The sequence below is a fragment of the Poecilia reticulata genome, linkage group LG7 (genome assembly GCF_000633615.1).
Source record: "Poecilia reticulata strain Guanapo linkage group LG7, Guppy_female_1.0+MT, whole genome shotgun sequence".
Taxonomy (NCBI): domain Eukaryota; kingdom Metazoa; phylum Chordata; class Actinopteri; order Cyprinodontiformes; family Poeciliidae; genus Poecilia; species Poecilia reticulata.
Genome location: NC_024337.1, coordinates 10,563,567 through 10,580,549, shown reverse-complemented (window position 1 = coordinate 10,580,549; position 16,983 = coordinate 10,563,567). Strand labels below are relative to the sequence as shown.

The window sequence follows — 16,983 nt, the reverse complement described above, 5'->3', positions numbered from 1 at the left end:
ACACCCTTTTCCCCTTTAGTCAGGCAGATTTTTATCTGCAAAATGAGAAAATGTATTTTTGACTTCCTGATATCTTGTGACGCTGATTCAAAATGTCGTCATATTGTTCTTTCCACTTTTTGCCATTTACTTTGAGATGTACTCCGTCCTGCAGCAAAACAGCCCCACAACATAACACTGCCACCACCGTAATTCACAGTAATGGTGGTTTCTTTGGCTTGCAAGCTTCTGCCTTTTTTCCTGCAAATGTGAGTGCGTCTGTAAATTGTGTCTTTTTAGTGCAAGTTGCTTTTGGAATACTGGACTTTTTTCTCTCTGGGTGGCCTTTTAGCCAATGTCAATAAAGGATTTGTTCTCTCACCATGTTTTGCTTCTGTTCTGGGGTCGACTCACAAATTTTCACAAAACTCATTCATGTCTGGGACACAAAACCTGTCTTCTTGAAAGACACGATGGCTGGATATTCCCACTGTGTTTCTACTTTAGTATCATCATCTGAGCTCTCCCTTTTTTTGTTGATTTGAAAGATAGTAATCTTGATGTCTGTTAATTTGAAGAAGGTAACATTTTTCAAAATTTCTGTCTCTTCAGGCATGTTTTGCACAGGAACAGTACTCATATCCAACAACAACTTATGCTCTGGGATTACTGTCTTCACTGAGGTCAGTGGCCAACGTGTGTGAAATTGCGAGCAGCCTGAAATACAAGTAAGTTTCGACTGACTGCAAAGCTGCTTTGTGCAGAATATTTGTCACTTTGAAGGGGACAAAAGTTTTAAAATGATGATTTGTCTCAATTTCAAAGTCTAAAAACCTGCTATTTTAACAGTAGTGTTTACACTTTTAGTGAGCCTTTGTATGTTTTCATCTAGGACTATTTGAGCTGGAACATAGGAAATATTTTGTTGTCTTATGACAATTTTTTACACTAACAGTCATCACTGCTTTTTTTTTAAAATGCATTATACGTTTAGATTATTATTTGTCTTATTGGTTTATTAAAATGTATTAAGTTTTGCATGTTCCGTATTGTAGCAGCTGTTCTAAATCTGAAATTAAGTGTGTTGAAGTTAAGTTTCTCAAACAGTTGTAATCGTTCACCTTTATTTCTCTACATGCTGCTGACTAGAACAATATAAATAAGATGCAGTATAAAATAACTATACTAAATGTTCTTTTATTTTTTTAAAGTACATCGCATTAAAATCCTTCCAGACAAAACAGAAATGAAAGATTTTCTCATTCCTGCCCACTGTGCTAAGAAAAGACAACGATTATTGTTATTGCTGTGTAAGGATTTCTCCTTTGACCTGAAGTCTGGAGGTCTTATATTGCAAGCGATACTTTGAAACACAAGATCTCTTCTCACCTATAAGCATCAATCTATTTGAGTTCTCCAACAGAGTTGAAGGGTTGCAGAAAACCAAGGAAAGGCACTTGAAGATATTCACAAAAAGGAGCATCGGTCGGCGATTTTTGCATCAGCTGTCAAGCTGAAAGTCAGAACCACGAAGCGCTTAGCAGCTGAACTAGTTCATCAGCTCCACCGCCACGTTGGCTGCAACTGCATCCACCCACCGGCCTTCTTCAGAAACTGCAGTTGGGAGCAAGCGAGCGGCAGTGTCTGACGCAGCATGCGATCATTCACCTTGACTGCGTGCCGCCACTCGAACTTGCCTCCGTTGCAGCTGTCAATGCATACCTCCACTCGCCCCCCACCCCCTGCCACCACCTCCACCCTGGGCCTCCATCCTCTCTGGAGGCAGCACACTCTGCCAGCCGTGGAGTGGGATGTACTATCGATCCTGCTGAAGTGATGGTTTCTAAAAGGGAGCCAGTAAGCATGTCTGCTTGCCCCTCCTCCACCGTGGAGCGGCCCTGAGATATCACCCAGCTCAGCACATTGCACCATCTCCGCATGGGAAAATGGGATTTTTACCGGGAGATGAGCTGAGTGGAAGGTAATTCAAGTCGTCGAGCTATGTTCCTCATGGAGGATGTAAAATGAGCCAAGTTACCTTCAGAAGCCTCACACGTTGGACAAATAAGGTCACATTCAAATGTCTCTCCTACTCCGGTCCACGTCACAGAGAATTCACACGACGCGTGAAAAACTAAGAACGAGGATTGAGTAATTAGTCCGTGACTGGAGAAACTCATCAGTTTTTGATCAGGATGAGTGTGTGTGTGCCAACTCTGTGTTGGGAGGAATAAATATCCTGAATGTGTTCACACTCTGATGGCCTTCAGACAGAAGGAGGTGTATGCCTCAGAGCAGCCGCTAGATGGCAACAGAGTACTCAGTTTTCACAAAACTCACCTGAATTCTGCTGCATTTACTTTGACTCACAAATGCCTCCGGATTTGAAACCTAGCAGTCATTTACAAATCTGTTCTTGAGTCATTTACCTGAGTCACTGTTGAAGCTGATGATTATAATCATCCTTGAAATGTTGGAAATGATTGGACTGGCTGTCCAGATCATGAAGGTTATGTGAAGAGTGGATCATTCTGTTCACTGATAGGTAATTGGGTTTCACAAGCTGTCGGAGATTGAGTTATTAAGATTTTGCTTAAAAAGCAAACCAACAAATCTCCTTTTCATGTATGAAACAAAATGGTAGGTAACCATTTGCATCACGTCTTTTAGTCTTCATTGCATTCTCAATGGGGCAAAAAGCTGCCGAAAGGAAGCAGAGAGGTGCTGCAACATTGAAACGACATGGAAGGATATTTTCATCTAAAAAGAAATCTGGACTTCAGTTAAGTTTTTATAGAAAATATCTGTTTGTTTCTGGAGTTTTAAGTGTACTGATCTTATTGAAAATGAGGCCATCGCTGAAATCCATCTGACTGCTCTGGGAGGAAGAAACTGAGGAAGTCAACGGGAGGCATGGAGATGACTGCAGGTTTCAGCGCCTCCCGTAGAGCTGTGGGGATAGACGGGGGGGGGGGCCTCAGGGCTCAGAGGATGGCAAGTTGATTCCTGAATAGAAAATTTGGAAGATGCGGTGTGGAATATTGTGGCAGTATTTTGAGTTAGCGTGCTCTTTAGTTTCTTGATGGGGGAAGGTCTGCATTCTTTTTTTGGAGGAAAAAGTATGACTTTGGATTTCTGTGAAGAAATAAAAAGTCAAGTTTGTAATATGTATACATTTTCATAACAACTGAATGAGCCTGGAAAATGCATAAATCGGTCCCAAACGTAAATTTTGCAGTATTATGTGAGCTGTACATCTTGTTATAATGTTATTTCCTCAAAAATCTGCCTGCAGTGATGCTGTTTGAGAAATCCTTTAACCTCCCATAGCAGCCATTCAGCGGTGCAAAACGCTTGGTGGGACAAAGTGCCATCTTCAAGGATGAAGCTCGTAATTGGAGCTGTAGCATTCCAGTTTCTGCCTCAGCTCCTTAAGACTAGTCAGCTGGTGGATTCTGCTGAGCTCATTATACGAGCTACTTTCCAGCAAAATGCTGGTAGAAAAAATTTTGTTAAAGAGTTAATAGAGGAGTGATGTTGTGATTATTTCCTGAATATGGAGTGTCAGAAAGAGTAGAAGTTTCTTGAAGAGAAGCTCTTCAAGAGAATGGCCCTCTCATGTAAATGAGAGGCCCAATTTCAAAGCGTAAAATTACAAAGTCAAATCATAGTCATGATTTTAAGTCATATTTGATATATGCAGCATTTTTATAACAACTGAAGGTAACTTCATTGTTGCTTGATTGTGCTATAAAATGGCATTATGTAGCTGGAAAACTCATTATACTGTACCTTTAATGAAAAGAAATGCCACTCACAATATGGCGGAGATTAGACGCTTCCGCCCGACCTCCGGAGCTCCACTGGATTGAGTGTCTGCAGGCAGAACCTCTCGTCTTACTGCAGATCGTCACGGGGAGGTCCTAATCTGCTGGTACAGCTGGGAGCATTTTACCACGTGATTCGAGCGATGTCAGAGCAGTCATCACCATTTCACCTAATTCATGTCGGGGACTCAAATGGTAAAAGGTGAAACAGCAAGGAAAACTGCTATGAAGTAGACGGAGAAACCCGACCCCGTTTTCCTGCTACTAATCGCCGCCTCTCAACTTAAACAAGGTCGGTTTTCTCTGTTCATTTAAGCGTCTGTTTTGCTTTCGGTGTTCCTCTGTTCACATCCTAAATACATATTTGGTGTCGGGGGAAACAACGGCTGGCCGTTAAGGACTCCCGGTCCCCTAACGTTCAGTGTAGCCCCGTTAAATATCCGTGTTTCGTCTTTGTAGCCTTTTGGTGCCATTAGCCGTGTTATGTTGCTATTTATGCTAATCATACCAGGTTTGTCTCGCTGTCTTTTCAGTTTATTTAATAAAGAACGCGACTCGATGTAAGGTAAACTGTCAAAGTAACACGGCTTTAAACTAATGGTTTCCAATGTTCTGGTTTACTCGCTTGGAAACCCATCGAACAACGAGTGCTTGTGTGGCGATTAGCCTGCGTTAACAACGGCTAACATGGCAAGCTCAGCGGTTAGTAGGCCCACCGATGGTCATTTTATCTCATATTTGAACGAATATGCTTCATCAAAACAAGCCGGAACATTTAAAATCAGATTTAACACTTCAAGGACTTGCTTTAGTCCTTTTCAGCTGGTAGTACTGACGAAGAGTAACTAGCTTTTTTTTGTGAAGAGGTGAGTGTCTTAACCTGTTTTAAACGGGAAGTGTCGTTATTTACAGAGTTGAAGTTAAGGAAGGTAAAAGTAGCTAACCGGGAACCTTATGAACAGCTTTCAGAATATTAGCTTGTTAAACACACAATGTTCAGGTAGACACTAATAGTTCATAGCTGTATTTCATGTTTGGTAGAACCGTAAAACACCGTTTTTCTGGGTAACTCTCAACCTACAAGTAACGCATGTAATTTTCTCTTTAAACACCTCTAAAAGAAACGGGGGGGGAAGCTACCTCATTCTGTTGAACCTGCATTGTCTTATCAGTATAATCAGTGCAGTCTTTGATGTAAGCTGTCCTGAGGGCTTGGTATAAACATCCCTAAACTTGGACAATAGGGAACACGAAGGAAGTCAGTATGTGCCACAATGGGGTGACCTTGGAAATTAAAGTATCTTTCCAAAACGAATTGGGATAGGGGTATGTTGCACTTTTCCTAAAAATCTTTTGTTTTGTTTTTTTCCTTTAGCCTTATCAAGATAAAACATTGTGTGTCCTGAAAACTAAATAGCGTGGAAGAGTTTTGTTCTTCTCACTGTTGAAAGGATAATGACTTTGGTAAACTTTTACCCAAATGTGCCAACCAACAATCTGCCTAATTTAAACTGGGCACAGTTTAAATTGAGCCTTACATGCAAAACAAGTGTTTCCTTGGCTCAGCAAATTCAATGAGACCTTCCTCTTGCATTGTAATCAACTCTAACCCAAACCAGGGGCCCAGGAGCCCCAGTCAGCCCAGGCTTTTAGCCTGCAAAACAAAGCGAGCCACAAGCCAGCTTTTACTACTGGCAGTGTTTTATATTTGTAATAATTTGCAACGCAAGAAGTGGAGAGACATTTTATGTGCTCTGTTTAGGTATTTTGGTCGGTGAGAGGAATAATGGTAAAGTCCTTGCCCCAAAGGTTGTGAAAATTAACATGTTTCATTCTTTGTGAGTGCTGGACAGCCAATGAAAAGAAGATGGTTTACATTCAAATGCAGGCCACCCGTTGCCTGCTTTTTCTTCCCTCCTGTTTTCCAATCAGTGAGGAGACATGACCCATTTAAATGGTTGTTTACTTGCATTAGAAGAAGAGCCAAGGCGGTGCTCAATGAACTCTTGTCTACAATTTAATTAGAGTGGCCTTCCCAGCAGCATAATTTTCCACATTACAAAACGCTCTGTACCGTGGCACTGCTGTATAGTCGGGCACAGATTGACCTGCACCTGCATAAAAAATCTCCTTTGAATACGCTTGTATGGGTAATTTGTTGTAAAGCAAAATACAGTTGGTACTGCAAAGTGAGATTTCGATCCAAAGGCGTCCACGTATGTTGCGTTGTCTATAATCTTTTCGTAAAAAGTACGCATGATGTGTGTTGACACCTCAGTCATAAACTGGTGTCCTGTCACATCTGAGCTGCCCTTGGTATTTGGTGGGAAAATGAAAAGCCATATATTTGCCAGAGAGAGTGTTTTTGTACTTTATCTAGATGTGTTTACGAAGCCACTTTTTATTATTGGAGAATGTTTCACTTTCATTTCAGCAGAATATTGCTGCTTTATAAGGAAATGTACCCCAACATTTCTACTATTAATCTTTCTCAGTTTGGCATATATTTCATGTATTGGTCTTTTCTGTTGTTGCATTCATATCCTCAAAGTCCTCGGATTATGTTTAGTGTTGTGTCAGGGCTATTTTATTATTTAGTAAAACTAACTTCATTATTGTTGCCTTTTCTAATTTATCAAGATAATAAGAACACTGTGAGCTGAGACAACTAATCAAATTAGGTTTAGATGTTTCTCACCCATATCTGTGTAGCCCAATTTTATCTTTATTTACATAGAACAATTTAAAAATCGCAAGCCTCCATAGACGATATTAATCCTCATAGACATGTTTTGTTGTAAATTCACAAAAAAAAAAAATTATTCCTTCTTTTTAAAGTTCTATAAAAGCTGTAGAGTTTAACAGTAGAACTCATAAATCTGGCTGTGAATCAAGTTCCAGCAATATATATTTTGTGATGTTCACATTTTTAAAATACTAATAATCATATATTTTTTATTTTTATTTGTTTTTGTTGTAAGATCTGGTCTCGTCTCTTGGAATCGAAGAAGAATGCTTCAACTCTGTCTGTTGTGGCATATGATTCAAATTGCCTTGCCAGCTCAAATTCTTTAAAAAACACACAAAGAAGTTGGCGTGTTGGAGCTTGTTGTGTACAATACATAGCTCCAGTTTCTTCTTTCTAAAGACCGTGTTCACATCAGCTGGAAAACTCAATTAATGTTTAAAGTTTAAACGGCCTCCTTTTTTTGGGTAATAATTCAGTCTATTATAGTTAATCTCTTGTCTAACAGACGTTAGACTGTTGAATAACAGAAACTTGTTGATCTTGTTCCTCTGGGTTGGCTTCATGTTGTGGTGAGCTGATAAAAGGGGAAAAAAACGATGTCAAAGATATTAAACGAAACCGAGAAAGTTATTCATAAATGCATTATGCCGACAGCTCTCTAACGGCTGTACGACAGCAGACACAGGTTTTCTGGTTGTGTCTCAGGATTTCTTGGGACACTGTTGTCCTAACATGTTTTTCCCTCTCTCCAAGAATCACATGAGAACAAAGACACTTTTGAGGCTACTTTGCAGCCCTGCAGCTTCTCGGGTTTTTGCCCGCGTTTAACCAGATTCAGTTGAAACATACTGTTTCTTAGTAGATGTAAACATTAGATATAAACCTTTGTTTTTGGAATTACATGATGGATGCAAAACGAAATCTGCTCGGGACTGGAGTCGGATGATTTTAGTTTGATCTGCCCTTTGTAGCCAGTAAACACCCAGTAAATACTGGGTTTCGATGGCAACACTCTGCAGTGTAGAAGTTGTTAATGACAGAAGACACCGTTAACTATTTTGAGTATTCATGATGTGTTTACTGTTTAATGATAATTTGACTGAGACAACTAAACATAAGACATTGCGGCGCTTCATAAAGCAGCAGCAGACAGAAACTTTAACTCATTAAACAGCACTGCAGTAAAACAGTTCATGGCTTTCTTCCACACCTTTATTAATTTACTCACCCACTGCATCATACATGTGACTGGATATTCCACTTAGAGATTTTATGCATTGTATGAAATATCTTTCAAAGAAACGGCCTCAGCTGAAATGACCAGTACCAAAAATGAAATTCACCGATTGCATCCACTGATCAATATAACCCCGGCTTTCTAAGTAAATATCCTTAATATTTATAGTATTCTAGCTAGTGAGTTTTATACCTTTAAGATAAGCTGACTGTAGTGATGACGCATAGCTGTTTTCCCCTTTTTTTTTCATATGAAGTAACTATTTAATCATATTTATATGTATGATTAAATATCTAAGGTCTCAATGAATCAACAGTGGTGAAAATAAAAGTAAAAATTAAGTAAATTTTGGGGTGTTTTTCAAACATTACTAATCAGAATTTATTATTGTCACTATAAATCTTGTCACATTTTCCTGTTCACACTTGGCTTGTTCAAGGTGTGAATGGAGCTTGTTTGAATCTTTGTCTTGTGAAATTTGCTGGAATTGGAGTAACTTGATGTTCCTAAGAAACATCAGTTACTGCAAAGTGAATACATTCAGACTGGTGTTTGTAAGTAATACTAACCATGCTAATTGAGAAAATAATATGCTAAGGACAAATCAAATCTTAATTCCATAATTTCTACTATTTTAAAATAATAGTAAACCCCTTGTACAAATGACCACTCACATGAAGAGGGTTAGAAAAACATTTGAATGTTTGTAGTTTTTAAAACACTCCAGTTTGGAAATTGACCACAAAATGTTGATTGGTTCACCACTCTACTCTTAATGTTCACATTTAAAGTCTACACACCAGAAAAACAGACTTCCTGACTTGTTTTCTGTGCTTTCATCTCTCAACTGTCCAGACTGGTCTTTAACGTCTCGTCTTGGTGGTCCACATCAGACGCATCCCAGGTTGCAGGAGCACGACGGAGGAGAGGCTCTGAGACTGACCACTCCCCCCATTAGTCTTTGAGGCGGGGGGAGGAGAAAGAGGCGGGGATCGAGGAGCTGCTATACCCACCTGGAGCATGGGGCAGAAAGTCCCAGGTGGCATTAAAACTATTGACATGCGGGATCCGGCGTTCAGTCCCCTAACATTGGAGTTGCAGGCCCTGAGTCGCACCAAGCCATCTCGTCTAGACCTTCTGCTGGACATGCCGCCCGCCAGCCTGGACACTCAGATCCAGCATTCGTGGAACAACGACGACCGCTCCCTCAACGTTTTTGTGAAGGACGACAACAAGCTGGTGTTCCATAGGCACCCTGTGGCGCAGAGCACGGACGCCATCCGCGGGCGTGTTGGCTACACGAGGGGACTTCATGTATGGGAGATCAACTGGGCCATGCGTCAGAGGGGAACACACGCGGTGGTTGGCGTTGGGACGAGCGACGCCCCTCTGCATTCTGTGGGCTACACGGCTTTGGTGGGGAGCAACTCTGAATCCTGGGGCTGGGACCTGTGCAGAAGTAAGCTCTACAACGATGGCAAGAACCTTCCAGGAAAAACCTACCCGGCCTTCCTGGAGCCAGACGACACCTTCATTATACCAGACTCGCTCCTGGTGGTCTTGGACATGGACGAGGGCACTCTGGGTTACATAGTGGATGGACATTATCTCGGAGTGGCTTTTAGAGGACTCAAAGGCAAGAAGCTGTACCCAATAGTGAGCGCCGTGTGGGGACACTGTGAAATACGAATGCGGTACATAAATGGACTTGATCGTAAGTATGAATTGTAAATGCTTCAACATATTATGTTGCCATGAGCAACTGTGTGGCTGTATATGGAGATTTTATAACCAGAGGATTTATTGATGCTGTAAACTAAGGTCAAACAGTCCATGCCTTGTCCTCGCATCAAAACAGGCTTCCTTTAAAGCATAGCAGGACTTTTATTTGTAACCCTTTTTATGCACAGGTTATAGCTCAAAATTATCTGCAATGTACTTTGCAGTTTGATCAGATGAATTATTTATGTGATGCTTTCAGCGACTTGCTGTTTCATCATGTCAGGGATTTGTGTGTCCTTATGAAGAAGGATTTTTCACTGTAAAGATTGGTCTTCAAGGGAACTGCCCTACTTTGTCACAAACTGTACTTTTTCTCCAGTAGTTGGTTGGAAAACCTCCTGACTAGATGTTTTGAAACATCAAGAGGTTCCTGGTTGTTCAGGATCAAAAACTGATGCTGCTCAGTATCACAGAGACTAAAGCAGGGGTGCCCAAAATTGGTCCTCGAGGTCCGGCATCCTGCATGTTAGTTATCTCCCTGGTGGTAGTAATCTTTTCAGCATGTCAATGTTCTCCTTAGGTCTCTAATGAGCCATCATTTGATCCAGTTGCGTTAAACCAGGGAGAAAACTAAAACATGCAGGATGCCGCCCCTCGAGGACCGACTTTGGACCCCCTGGACTAAAGCAAACACACTACAACTGGATTATTCCTATTTTGCCCAGCTTTTTGGTCTTGAAACATTGGTGCACATCAGACCGTGTATTACCCATCTGTCCCAAGTGCTTTGTGCTCATTAGATTTTTATGTTTGACTCAGATCCCTTGACCTAGTTTTGGGCACCACAGATGATCTTTTATTCACAAAAAGCAATCTACAGTTTGAAGTGACAATCTCTCTTTTAGCTGAAGAGCAGAGCTGATTCCACGCCTTAAGATGGAAGCCATTTTCAGACTTTGCAATGCTCCCTATTCAGAGGTAGACATGTAGCTGACGTTTTACAAGTGTGGCTCCAACACGGGCCTGCTTGAACTCTGATAAAAACCCACACCCTTTTAGCTGCAGTTAGTTTCTTCCTCCTCCTCATCAGAACAATAGTTGCCAAGTCTTTTATCTGACAGCTTGACTGATGCGTTCTACAGAAAGGTTGCAGCTGGAAAATCTACCTACTTCCTGGATAGATTTGGCAACTGGTGCCAAACATGGGGCACAATTTGCCTGTGTGGGCCCAACTCCTGTAGTGGGTACACACTGCATCCTTCCAATACGTTGTGTATTTTGCCTCCTTGATGTTCATCTGACTGCATAAGTTGAAGATTTTGCCATTAAAAAAAACAAAACAAAAAAAAACTATAGATTACCAATGAACAAAAGAGATTCTCATTTCTAACCACTGACTGCCATTTAAGCTTAGAGTTCCTCCTTGGAATTTTGTACATTTGTTACTCCCATCAATTTATAAGATAATTGTACTTCAAATAGTCTTGATTTTATTTGCAAGCAGGCATGGGGCAGGACAGCAAGTACTACAATATGATCTCATTTTATTTATAATTAAAACAATTATTCCCACATAAACATACCAGTGTTCACAACTGGGGAGCAACTGATGGTGTGCAGTTATTGTAAAACTAAAAGTATTATACCAGGCTTTTATTTTATTTTTTGTTAATCTATTTTTAATCCATTTACCTGAGAATAAACGCATGTAATCAAAATTTCAACCATTTTGGACATGAGATCAGAATGTGTTGGGGACCTTGTGTTTATTTTAGTTGGATGTTGAATCTACATGCCGCTAATTCCAACTAAACAACCCAACTTTAACCAGAACGATGGCCAACAGCCCTTTAGTTTCCACGTCATTATCTTCCCTGTCCTGGTTCAGCTGCTTCAAACCTGAACTATTTTGATCAGCTAAATTTAACTTGCTCATAAGGAATGAAACAATGTCTTTTTTTCAGCCAGCTGACAGTTTTTTTTTGTGTGTGTTTATTTGAAACCTTGATGTAGTGCTTACAAAGCCAACTAGGTTTGCAGTTTAATTCATGCTGTAACTATTCTCATTGATTCTTATGTAGGTCACAGAAGGTATCAGTTGCTGACCAATTAAACGACACAGTCCCTGCAAGCCGATCCTGTACCTCACCCTTCTTCCTCTTTTGTCTTCCCCTAGCTGAACCTCTTTCGCTGATGGATCTATGTAGGCGTTCGGTGAGGGTGGCTTTAGGAAGAGACCGGCTGAGTGAAATCCACAGACTTCCCCTGCCAGCCTCTCTCAAGAACTACCTGCTCTACCAATGACGAAGTTGACTGACGAAACACATTCTGCACTCCCTCGTTTCTTTCTCTGGGATCGTCCTTGGGTTCAACCCGTTTGGCAGCATTACTGAAGCCTCCAGGACTGATATAGGCACCTGCGTGAATCAGCAAGTACGCTTCTCTGTCAGTTGCAAAACTCCTCTGGAGTTTCTTATCCTGTTTTTATGACTCTTTTCAATTGTAATCTTTAACTTTGTAAAATCAGGAATCACTGAGTACTATGCACACACTGATCCAACTGATGCCCTGACAGTCACCGCGCTGGTGAACCACTTCTAGCTTGTAGGGTAATGTGGCATCTGCTGTGACCTCCAAGCTTGAGTTATGCATTCCTGTCTTTGTAGCCTTGGAAATCTGAATGAACTTGTGCTGAGACGACACTGAGGTGAACACTGAGCCAAAAAGCACAGCAAGCTCAGCAGTGCACTGCTGTTATCTGACCACAAGATGGCAGTACACTCGCATCAGTCTCAAATTAAGCATTATACAATTCTGGGTTTTAGAGCTGGTTTTTAAATACATTTGCTGTTCACATGACACAGGAAAGAGCTGATGACCATTTTATAGAGTTACTGGTGCTCTGAGTCCGTTTATGAGCAGCACAGGCCACTCACTGCGTCCAGGTCTCTGTAACATGGACGTATCCGCTCAACTGCTGCTGCAATGCAGGAATATCATCAGCAGTCTTCTACAGAAAGATAATGTCACTGTGATTCTTTGTAGCATGCACCTGCAGGAAACTCTTTTCAACAAACAATTTTTTTTTATCATTTTGTCACTCCTTTTTATTAGTGCAGTAGTTCTTGACCATGTGCTGTTGAGGCTCAAGAGCATTTTTTTTAAACTCATAATCTCCATATTTGAGCACTGATTTGCACATATTAAAACAAAGAAAGGAGGAAAAAAGAACATTTAAATGTTTGCTGACTCTTGGGCCCCACTGGCAGAAAACCATGAACCATTATGTCTTGTTTATCTATGAAGTGTAAAGCTGGGGGTCAGTGGTTTTTGGATGCTGGCTTTGTAGGTGCCTGACTTGATAAACTTTGGTTTTTAAAGCACCATATTAACAGAAAGCGACAATCTACACAGTGCTGCACAAAATGTAATGGAAGTAGGTCAGATTGCCAACAGTTTGTCAAATGCCATATCATAAACTTGTATGTTTTTAAATGTGTATAAGTGGTACACCCTACTTTTCCTTGCTTGCTTCCACTTGATTTGTATTACTTGGTGTAAATTTGTTTGTAAGTATCTATTAAAGATTATTTCACATTATCTGTGGTGTTCATTCTCTTATTGGATCAGACTAGTCATTCTGCCTGCTCAGGCTGTTCTGTCGAATACAGCAAATCCTATCTAAAAGTGATTTCTGGTATTTGGCGACAGGTGACAGTGGTGCAGTTAGCAGCACTCTTCTTCTGGCCCATGTTTGTCCCACAGCCCAAAAACATGGCTGTTGGGTGAATTGGTCTCTCCAAATTGTTCTTTAGGTGTGTGTGTCTGTGTGTGTGTGCGCACATGGTGGCCTGTCTCTCCATGTTTTTCTGCAATAGATTTGCAACCTGCCCAGGGCGAACCCCGCCTCTCGCCCAGGGACCACTGGAGAGATGGGTACCTGACCCATCGCCACTGTGACCCTGCAAGGATAAATAGGTAAATACAATGGGTGAGTTATGGGATTCTCCTATTTGTGATTTCACCATGTAGATTTAAAAACTAAAAATGCTGTCAAATATTCTGCACTGATTTCAAAGGCCTCCGGTTTTGTTAAGCTATTATGACTATCTTTTTGTTTTTTCTTTCCCATGGGTAAAAGTTATTGGGCAGGTTTCTTACTAGTAATAAGATGCCTATCAACTTCTACATTTGCTTATGCTGTAGGCTGGCTTTTTGTTTTTTCCTATACTTTGTTCAAGTTGTGCTGGGCTTTGTCTAGTGGAATATCAAAGTGGAAGAGCTGCGGTGTGATATCGATGGAGACTATAAACTGGGTTATTTGTGTGTTCTGTTTTGCATCCATTGTGCTGTGTAAAAAGAATCGACCCTCGTTAAGTTCTGGTTGTCATCCGAGTTAAATTGTGTTCTTGTGAACAAGCTGTCCTGCATAATCAGGCTCCCCCCACACAAGGTGCGTTTTCAATCTTTCCGCTCCATTAGCCTGCGTCAACGTCATGCTGGTGGGTACTTTAGTTTCAGTTTTCTTTTTTTTTCTCTCACCACTCAACAGAGACGGTAAGTGGAATGACTAAATATAAATGTACCACATATGTTTCTGCTTAGCAGTTTTGACTCTAAAGTGTTTTAATCCTGGATCAGAACTGCAATGAATCTGAAAGTTGAAAACATCCCTGTGAAGATCTTTAGAAAATAAGGCCAAGCGCAGCACTTATGATACACATTTCTGAAGTCCTATACATCTGCCCTCTGGTGGCGGATTTGGATATTACAAGTTCCTGGCTTTTACAAGTTAAGACTTTTAAAATGGTTGCAGGAAATGTAGTTATTATGGCACACAAAGGCCTTGTGAGACTGTTGTATTGAGTTCAATGTAAAAAAAAAAAAAGTTCATTATTTTGTAAACCCATAAGAACAATAAAATTATGTTGTATTAAAAAGCCTACTGTGAAAATGTATGAATTGTTTCAGTGGTTTTCTAGATTTAGTCAGTACTATGTTGAAAGAATAGTTTATAAATAAAGATGGATGTTTTTGTTTCCCGTGTATTAAAAGTAAATAGAAAACCCCACCATCAAAACAATTTAATTGATCATTTATTTTGTCCATCCATATTACCAAGTATATTTCAAGTAATTGTTAAAATGCATTGAAAATTATTTGTGAAATTTTTTTCTAACGTGTGCCTCTTAAATAAAACATGTTTTACGTATATTTTTTAGTTGCTTCTTTTGTTAAAAGCGTCAAATTAACAATTCAGTTTTAGAAAAGAAAAATGTTCCGACTTGTATTCCTCACCTGGCTTTTAACAAATAACTTGATTGATCTTGGATGTCTTGCATAAGTAGATATTTAAACCAGATGGTTTTCTGAAATCGAACAAGGTAAACTAAGGACGTAAATTCAGATCACCAAAAAAAATCATTTTGTTAAATCGTTTGTTACTACAAGTTGCCAGTTTTACGATCCACAGTCTTGCTGTTCGTGATGTCTCCATGCAGCGGCAGGTTTCAAATGCACTCTTCGAAGGAAGCTGTGGGAAGAGAAAGAGTCTCCATCTCTCCGACATCTGCTGCAAAGTGAAACATTCAATTTGGTTGGATGTGCATGTAAAAATGGCACATCACCTCTCGAGCACCAGTAAGTGAAATAAATTTTTCCTCCGTAATTAGAATCACCAAACAATTCAGAGACTGTTGAGAAAATGAATCACTAGACGCCAAGCAATCTGTCTGCAAATAGCGCAGAGCTGTGTGAGTGTCGGTGAGATGTGACGCCTCGGTTGATGGCAAAAGGGAGATCTGCTGGGCACCAAAGCACGTCACTGGCCTGGAGACATACCCGTTATGTAACTACATGTGATTCACTATCTCTGCGGTGTGGTTTATGGGACTACTTTGTTTGCAAGTTCAAACACGCAGAAAACAGCAGATTATCAAAAATGGGACTAGTTTAAACCTGTAAAATTTTGATATTTATTGGTATGAGCAAATTATTATTCGTTTTTTTAAATTTAGTATATTTTTGGATTTTTGACTCATTTGATTTATTTCTTTTGTATTTATAATGTAAAGCACTTTGAACTGGGTTTCTCTGTTGGATCGGCGACCCGTGCAACCTGATCCCAGATAAGCGGAAGACGATGGATCAAGAAATGTGTGCCGATTTTGGAATAAAAGATGTATGATTCAATAAAAGAGATTTGGGACATCGATTAAGTCGAATACATGGGTCAATGTGTATCATTGGAGGCCCGGAGCAGTCAGCTGTTCCCGGTTTCTGTTCCATTATTGTGTGACAGTTTTACACAGGGATTTTAATCCGTGCATTTGTTCATCTTTTTACATAAGGCTTGGGATTAGGAATGGCAGCTGGCAACAAAAAAAAAAATTAAAAGCAGGCAGATTTCATAAAGCTTGAATGTAACTGAAATGATCAACAGCAAAAGTTGTGACGTTAAACTAAATTAAAGTTTGGATTTAACAGTGTAACGCAAAGTAAAAGCAGATGTGCGTTGGACGTCTGGTCACTTGGTGTCAGTATTTCCAAAACCTGAAAACCTTCAACATTCTCTCAGCTCACAGACAAAATGGATGATTGGCATTTTATGACTGCATCTGATTTCAAACATAGCAAATACGTGTCCCGGCTTCTGCTTTTGTAGACAGAAACTGGTCAGGCTGCTCAATGTAAACATGTGAAACGAACAGGAGGAAGAAGTCGCCTCCTCTGCTCATCTCTGTCGAATCAGAACACGGTATGAACACACACCCCTAACACGTTTATTCTGCAGACGTGCTTCTTAAATGTGGCACATCAGAGACGTAAATACCAAAATAGAGCAGCTGTATCTAATGTCAGAGGTGCAACGATTTACACAAGTTTAAATTAGATCTGATGGCATGACTGCAGGAAAGTACACCCGATGTACTTTCCGCTGCACTGCTACTCCTAATAAAAGAAGATGCAAACAGAACCCAGCACTACTTTACTAAGTAACATTAACCATGTTTTTTGTGTCAACACCCTGTTATCGGCTGCCAACAGAAACACTGACATTTTAAACGGCTCAACATGCAAGTGCGTCTTGTTTGACGAGATGTTTTGGAACAATAACAAGGATATTGCTGTGACAAACACTGAAGGTTTTATCAAGGGGACTTCATATCTTTCCTATCAGCAAATATCCCTATCCATATTTTAGTGCATACACTGTAGACGAAAATGGACTACCATGTAAGATTTTACACACATGCAACATTTCATGGTCTGTGTTCATATGCTGACCTTCTGGAGAGGTTGTTTTGCCTTTTCTTCTTATCTCCCGACTAATTCCAGGCAAACAGGTTAATGGAAGATTTCTAGAAGCTATTATGTCAGCAGGAAGTAAGGGTACGAGATAAGTTCAGCATGTCCTGCATGTTGTTGTTCTCGTAGCTTATTTTATATCTCTGGGTATTGCATATAAA

General features: G+C 40.3%; 1 protein-coding gene across 4 annotated transcripts in view; it reads left to right on the top strand.

The window, feature by feature from the left end:
* The window catches only part of spsb1 (splA/ryanodine receptor domain and SOCS box containing 1), a 36,386-nt gene extending 23,272 nt beyond the window's left edge, over nucleotides 1-13,114 (top strand). Inside the window, exons 4-6 of one of the 4 annotated variants that reach the window (XM_017305917.1) lie at nucleotides 592-707; nucleotides 8,648-9,506; nucleotides 11,691-13,114. In XM_017305917.1, the coding sequence (XP_017161406.1) occupies nucleotides 8,813-9,506; nucleotides 11,691-11,818 (822 nt within the window). In that variant the 5' untranslated portion in view covers nucleotides 592-707; nucleotides 8,648-8,812 and the 3' untranslated portion in view covers nucleotides 11,819-13,114. Of the gene's footprint in view, nucleotides 1-591; nucleotides 708-3,940; nucleotides 4,099-4,226; nucleotides 4,509-4,556; nucleotides 4,673-8,647; nucleotides 9,507-11,690 lie in introns of those variants that run through there. The other 3 variants (XM_008413325.2, XM_017305919.1, XM_017305918.1) reach the window with 3 other exon arrangements.
* The last annotated feature ends 3,869 nt before the right edge of the window (nucleotides 13,115-16,983 follow it).